Genomic DNA, 6,017 nt, shown 5'->3' with positions numbered 1-6,017 from the left:
AGTGAGTGCTGTAATTAAAAGATTTTCCTATGCAAGCGGTAAGGATAAATACTCACCCTGAATGTCCGACAAGCGTTTCGTCCTGAGCAGTCCTGCAATTTCAAGAAGGAAAGTCTTGTACGACGCATGCATTGCCACAATGCCAAGTGTAAACCAAACCTTATTGTGTCTGATCACAAAAAGAAATTGTGTTGGGATTGTAAAAAAGACAACGCGCACGTTTATTTTTCATTATTTAGCACAGTCTGGCACAGATGTAATTTGCCGCATAGGTTTGTTGGGATTTTACGTTAATTTCTAACCTGTACAGGTTGACTCTTATTTAGAAATGCTGTCTGAATGGTTAATTTCTTGAACATACACGACATTTTGGGGTTGTGACCGGCGAGTTACTGTTGCTCATTTATGGTCTATATGTGTTTGTCATATAAATATTTAATTCAATTATGACAGGTTAGCCTTGCGATTAAATTCGTCGCGTTCCGAATTCGGTTTAGGTACGGAAGGGCCCCCTTTCAAAATAAAGTCCACGATCGCAGTGTTTGTTTCTCCACCCTGGTCTCTTGAAATCAAAACGTCACCATTAAAACCCCTCTTGTGCAATGTCAACATTACAGTTCATCGTGTCAAGATAGGACTTGAGTGTGTTAATTTTTAAAGAGATGTACTTTCTCCTCCCGGTAAATTTTCAATCTGTTCTTGTGTCATGTAAAATATATTTACTTTATGCTGCCATCTTGTGGATAACTTGACACAAAGGCTGACAATTCTGATATCAGTGAAGATGTTTATTTAAAATGTTATTTTTAAATTTCATACAGGATTATGACTTTTTATTTCATGCACTGTGCTGTGTGGGAGTTCAAAGTGGAAATCACTTGTTGTCGCGTTCAACAAATGTGTTGTGTGTCACGAGTTGCACTTTATTTTTGTCGAATTTTGTCAAGTGTTAACAAACCGTTTTTATATCATTGTTCATGAATTCAAATGTATTCATACATCTAAATATATCTGTTTACGTTTCAAAAGTAATTCTTGGTTACATAGGAGAAGTGGAGTTGTTGTAGCCAACCACATAAGAGGAACTTAATTGTATTCAAAATATTAAAAAAAAAATTTAGACACACTTGCTTGCTTTGCTGGCAACATGTTGGAAATTGATACAAGTTGAAACGCCTGGAATAAAAAAAAAAAAAAAATTTAGACACAATTGCTTGCTTTGCTGGCAACATGTTGGAAATTGACACAAGTTGAAACGCCTGGTTAACATCAAATTAAAATAGGCATCATTTTGCATTTAGAGTTTCGTAATTGTACAGTATACGTGTGCGTTGTCTTGTTTCGTGGTATGTCCATTATACGGCCCCACACTCGATCCATCCTATGGGCTCTCTTTTTTATGTATGACCAAGATGATGTGTATTTTAAGTTTCTGTGTTGAAAAAAAAAACTAATAAAAATAAAAGAAATGACAATTCGTTTGCTTTCTTTAAGAGAAGCCAACTTGGTCTGCCGTAAACAGACGAGGATGAAGTGACGACGTAAGAAGGGAGACCATTGGCTCAGTATCAGCCAATCAAATTGCAGTTAGTCCGCTCGCAGCATAAACAAGGAAGTAGGAGAAGCTGATGGCTCAATTTGCTGTATAGTATACTATCAAAGATACTGTTTCTCAGACCTTCATTGATTGTTTTGGCTCGTTAAGGTTTCCAGAAAGATAATGTATGAAAGAAGGTAAAAACAACAATGTAATTTACTAGCGATACAGTGCATTTTATTCGCGAATTTGCGTTACTAACCTGAAGGGAATGTTCGCCGGTATTTAAAAAACATGTTTGAAAACATATAATAAGTTGATATTTTGTAGCTAATCGTACTTGACGCGTGTAGGTCAGGTATTTTTAGGGAACATTTTTTTCCACATAAAATTTTTTAAAACCGAATAATTAGAACAAAATTAAAACGTGATAAACATACAGAGATTCGTGTTTATCTTTTATTTGAGGATGAATATGTTAATAGTTGATTTACAGCGACAATATAATGGATTTTTTTTCTTCTGACGTTGACTTTTACTTTTTGTACCTAACATAAAGTGCGCCCCGTCATATCCTTGGTGCGGTCTGTTGCAGAAGAATAACAGACCACCAGCCGCTCTTTTGCTGGCAGTAAATATCTGAAATTCCTCGAGTCACAGGGTGCAGTCACACGGTTTTCCTCTGCTAACTACCAAAGCTAGTTATCAAATTTGATGCGTAAATACACGTCTTCAATTTAGGCGAAATAACTTCTTCAATGGTCAATGAGAATTGTGCTTTGTTGTGTTTGTTCTTCATCTGCGTGTAGCTGCTCTGGATGTAAGGAGTGCTCCCTCATGGCCAGTGTTGTTCACATCTGAAGGTTATGAACCCTAGTGCCTTCTCAGCTTACTCAGAGAGCCAGTCTCCTGCAGATGAATATATGGACGACTGGCTCTTCCTCCCTTCTTCCTCGGCTGTTTCTCCCCCCCATGAAGGAGCGTGCAGAGAAGACACAGAGGAAAGAGGCAAACTCAAATCTAAGTTGGTCTCAGCATGGAATAGTGTCAAATATGGTTTGTTATATCTACCAGACTAAATCACCGCTACAAATATGTTTGTTTCTTCGTGATTTGGTCTCTTGAAGTCTTGTTTCTCATTTATTAGGCTGGTCCTTCAAGCAGAAATCCAATTTGAACAAGAGCTCTCCTGTGATGATGTTTGGAAAGTCATATCAACTCAGCGATCAAGGTGAGGTTTCGTCTGCCAATTCGAGCAGATAATTTAAGCATGATGCCTCATGGTTTTATAAGATAAGATACAAGTTAATGTCTTATTACCACAACGTCAGGAGAGAAGGAGTGTTTCCACCGCTCCTTTGCAGCTCTCCTGTGGTTGACATACAGACGAGGTTTCCCTCAACTGAAAGGCTGCTCCCTGACCACGGACAGTGGCTGGGGGTGTCTTCTCCGCACAGGGCAGATGTTGTTAGCACGAGGCCTGCTTTTACACCTGATGCCACAAGGTGACACACCGGCACAAGATTAGTCTTATGAAGCTTACATTGAAGAGTTTGCATGCTAATGGCTTGCAAGGACTTGACAACATTAAAAAAAAAAAAAAAAGTCAAATTGTGTAGAATTATTAGCAATCTAACAATTCTCAGCATGGCAATATATTTAAAATGTATTTTAATACACAATGCTGAATGTAAAGGATATTATATTTATATGAGGCTTCCGGGAGATACTAATTTGTGAAATACAGTTTGGGTTTCAAATATTGCTTTTGCCGCAACCTTTTCTGACATGCCTCATGCACTTCTATACAAGTCCCATGACCACCGTTTATCTTTTCCAGGCTTGACATGTTCTGTGAGCCATCATATGTTCAAAGATGATATGGATCTCCCAGAGATACGCCCCGACGCCAGAGCCGTGTGTATGCAGAACTCCAGAGGGCTCAGAAAGAGTGCACGAAAGCTGAGTTTGGGTTCCCTCCTGGACAGATGCATGGAATCCACACACAGGAAGGTTGTCTCGTGGTTTGCAGATCACCCCTTAGCTCCTTTTGGGATACATCAGCTGGTAGAGTTCGGCAAAGGTTTAGGGAAGAAAGCAGGGGACTGGTATGGCCCTTCAATTGTGGCACATATTCTGCGGTCAGTAATTAGTCAATTTGTAGATCCTATCCCGAGCTACCTTACAGTACATGGTGTCATCACTCCAAAAAAAAATCCCTTATTTTTTGTTTTAGGAAAGCTGCAGAAGCATCAGCTGACCTTCCCAATCTTGCCATCTATGTTGCACAAGATTGCACCAGTTAGTACTTTATTCTCTTCTGGAAATTTGTTGATACTGTTACCCACTTAGGCATTTAAATTAGAACTTTAACAGAAATAGTACATTTTTGCACAGCGTTGGGAGATTTTATTATTATTATTATTATTTTTTTTTTTGGTAACGCTCTTGTTTTAATCAGTCTATAAAGATGATGTCAAAGAGTTGTGCGGACGGCGTCTTTCCGGGATCTCTGCTGCATCTCTTCAGCCTTGGAGGGCCGTCATCCTCTTAGTGCCTGTGCGGCTTGGAGGACAGGAACTCAATTCTGCCTATATCACGAGCGTCAAGGTAGTCTGATATACGGTGGCTGTCCACTGTTTGATTGTTCTAACCGGTAAAAATACGGTCAGTGTAAATACACTGGATTGTTCTCCAATGCGGCAAAACTATAAGTAGTAGTAGTGAGATGGTAACATTGCTGAATGGTGTCGAGATTAGCAAACAACAAAAGAATTTGCCACTGTTTTTCTCAACAGAAAATCCTGACCTTAGAATACTGCATTGGTATCATCGGGGGCAAACCAAAGCGCTCTCTCTACTTTGTTGGTTTCCAAGGTACAGTCGGTCCGGTTCCACGCGTTATCTTGGGTTAGCCGTATGAACGTGCTTTCTTGATGACTTTCTGCTTTGTTGAAGATGACCATCTGTTGTACTTGGACCCTCATTACTGTCAACCCACGGTGGATATAACAAAGGGCAACTTTCCTCTAGAGGTATTCAGAAATACTGCTACTCTTCGTTTTTCTGCCTTTCTTAGCTCACCACCATTAGATTTGCTTTTTGGCAATGCGTGGATGATCATACACAAGATTGACACTCAGTTGAGTACAAGCCTCCACCAAGGCCAAACGATTAATGAAATTGAAAAAGTGCCGCTTATCCTCATGAGGGTCGCGGGCTTGCTGGAGCCTATCCCAGCTGTCTTCGGGCAGTAGGCGGGGGAGACCCTGAACCGGTCGCCAGCCAATCGCAGGGCACAGATAGACAAACACCCATTCACGCTCACATTCGGACCTAGGGAGGATTTCAAGCGTTCTGTTAACCTGCCATGCATGTTTTTGGAATGCGGGAGAAAAATGGAATACCCAGAGAAAACCCACGCAGGCACGAGGAGACCACTCAAAATCCACACGGGAAGGCCGGACCCTGCCCTCCTGCACTGTGAGGCGGACGTGCTAACCAGTCCTCAACAATGTCATACTATCTCAAAGTGACCCATGTGAAAACACACACACACACACACGCACACACACACACACACACACACACACACACACACACACACACACACACACACACACACACACACACACACACACACACACACCAAAGCTAGCGTTGGCCTGAGACTTTTTTTGCACAGTACTGCAGTAAGGGGGAAAAAAAATCAAATGTTCTTTGTTTTCGTCTCCTCATGTTCCAGTCATTTCACTGTAAATATCCACGGAAAATGCCTTTCTCTCGCATGGATCCCAGCTGCACCATTGGATTCTATGCAAAAGGCCAAAAGGACTTTGAAATGCTGTGCAAAGTTGTCGATGAGGTCGGTGGAAATGTGGATAATGTACATCCAACTACATTCATTGCCTGCATTTTGTTTAGCACTCATCTTGTACCTTTGTGACTGCTGTCTCCCACAAACCCCAGGCTGTCTCCACATCTGCGGAGATGTACCCCATGTTTGCATTTGCCGAAGGTCATCATCGAGTGGAGGAGGAGGAACACAAGAGCCCAGCCACTAACATCACTTATATCCAGAGGAAGACCGAGCTGAGGAGGGTCGACACGAATGACAGCATGGATGAGTTTGTTCTATTGTGAGCGAACATCAGAAAGGGGTTGGGGGGGGGGAGAATATGCTGAAGTAAAACCCCAAGCTGAGAGCATCACGGTGGGTTTGTGGTTAACACATCTGCCTTCCAGTTCTCTGAGGTTTGGGTTCAAATCTCCGTCCGCCCTGTGTGGAGTTCGTACTTTGACTTCCTCATCTATTCCAAAAATATCTTAGGTTAATTGAAGACTCTGAAATATCGTAGAGAACATCGCATTAAGAAAAATTTTGACTGGACTTCCCCTTTAAACTGAGTGGTCATTAGACCTATTGACACTACACATTATTTTACCGTTAGAAATCAATATGGCCCCCGAGCTAAAAAGT

General features: G+C 41.3%; 1 protein-coding gene across 2 annotated transcripts; it reads left to right on the top strand.

The window, feature by feature from the left end:
* The first annotated feature begins 1,594 nt into the window (after positions 1–1,594).
* Positions 1,595–5,981, top strand: LOC109508413 (cysteine protease ATG4D-like). 2 transcript variants are annotated; one of them, XM_019858372.1, is made up of 11 exons: positions 1,595–1,717; positions 2,347–2,593; positions 2,685–2,768; positions 2,869–3,042; positions 3,378–3,678; positions 3,774–3,838; positions 3,999–4,147; positions 4,336–4,414; positions 4,496–4,572; positions 5,283–5,402; positions 5,507–5,981. In XM_019858372.1, the coding sequence occupies exons 2-11, from the start codon at positions 2,404–2,406 to the stop codon at positions 5,678–5,680; spliced, it is 1,413 nt and encodes a 470-aa protein (XP_019713931.1). In that variant the 5' UTR covers positions 1,595–1,717; positions 2,347–2,403; the 3' UTR covers positions 5,681–5,981. The 2 variants fall into 2 exon arrangements, with proteins under 2 accessions (XP_019713931.1, XP_019713930.1); XM_019858371.1 differs by having other exon boundaries at positions 1,596–1,734.
* The last annotated feature ends 36 nt before the right edge of the window (positions 5,982–6,017 follow it).

The sequence above is a fragment of the Hippocampus comes genome, unplaced genomic scaffold (assembly GCF_001891065.2).
Source record: "Hippocampus comes isolate QL1 unplaced genomic scaffold, H_comes_QL1_v1.1 scaffold48, whole genome shotgun sequence".
Lineage (NCBI taxonomy): Eukaryota > Metazoa > Chordata > Actinopteri > Syngnathiformes > Syngnathidae > Hippocampus > Hippocampus comes.
Note: the sequence above shows the minus strand (reverse complement) of the source record. Positions and strands in the feature narration are given on the sequence as shown.

What these genes read in the sequence shown, in the direction of transcription:
- LOC109508413 (XM_019858372.1), top strand. Translation starts at nt 2,404, where the DNA reads ATGAACCCTAGTGCCTTCTCAGCTTACTCAGAGAGCCAGTCTCCTGCA. An exon ending in AGGGCAACTTTCCTCTAGAG is followed by an intron (nt 4,573 to 5,282) that starts GTATTCAGAAAT and finishes CTCATGTTCCAG; the next exon opens with TCATTTCACTGTAAATATCC. An exon ending in TGTGCAAAGTTGTCGATGAG is followed by an intron (nt 5,403 to 5,506) that starts GTCGGTGGAAAT and finishes CACAAACCCCAG; the next exon opens with GCTGTCTCCACATCTGCGGA.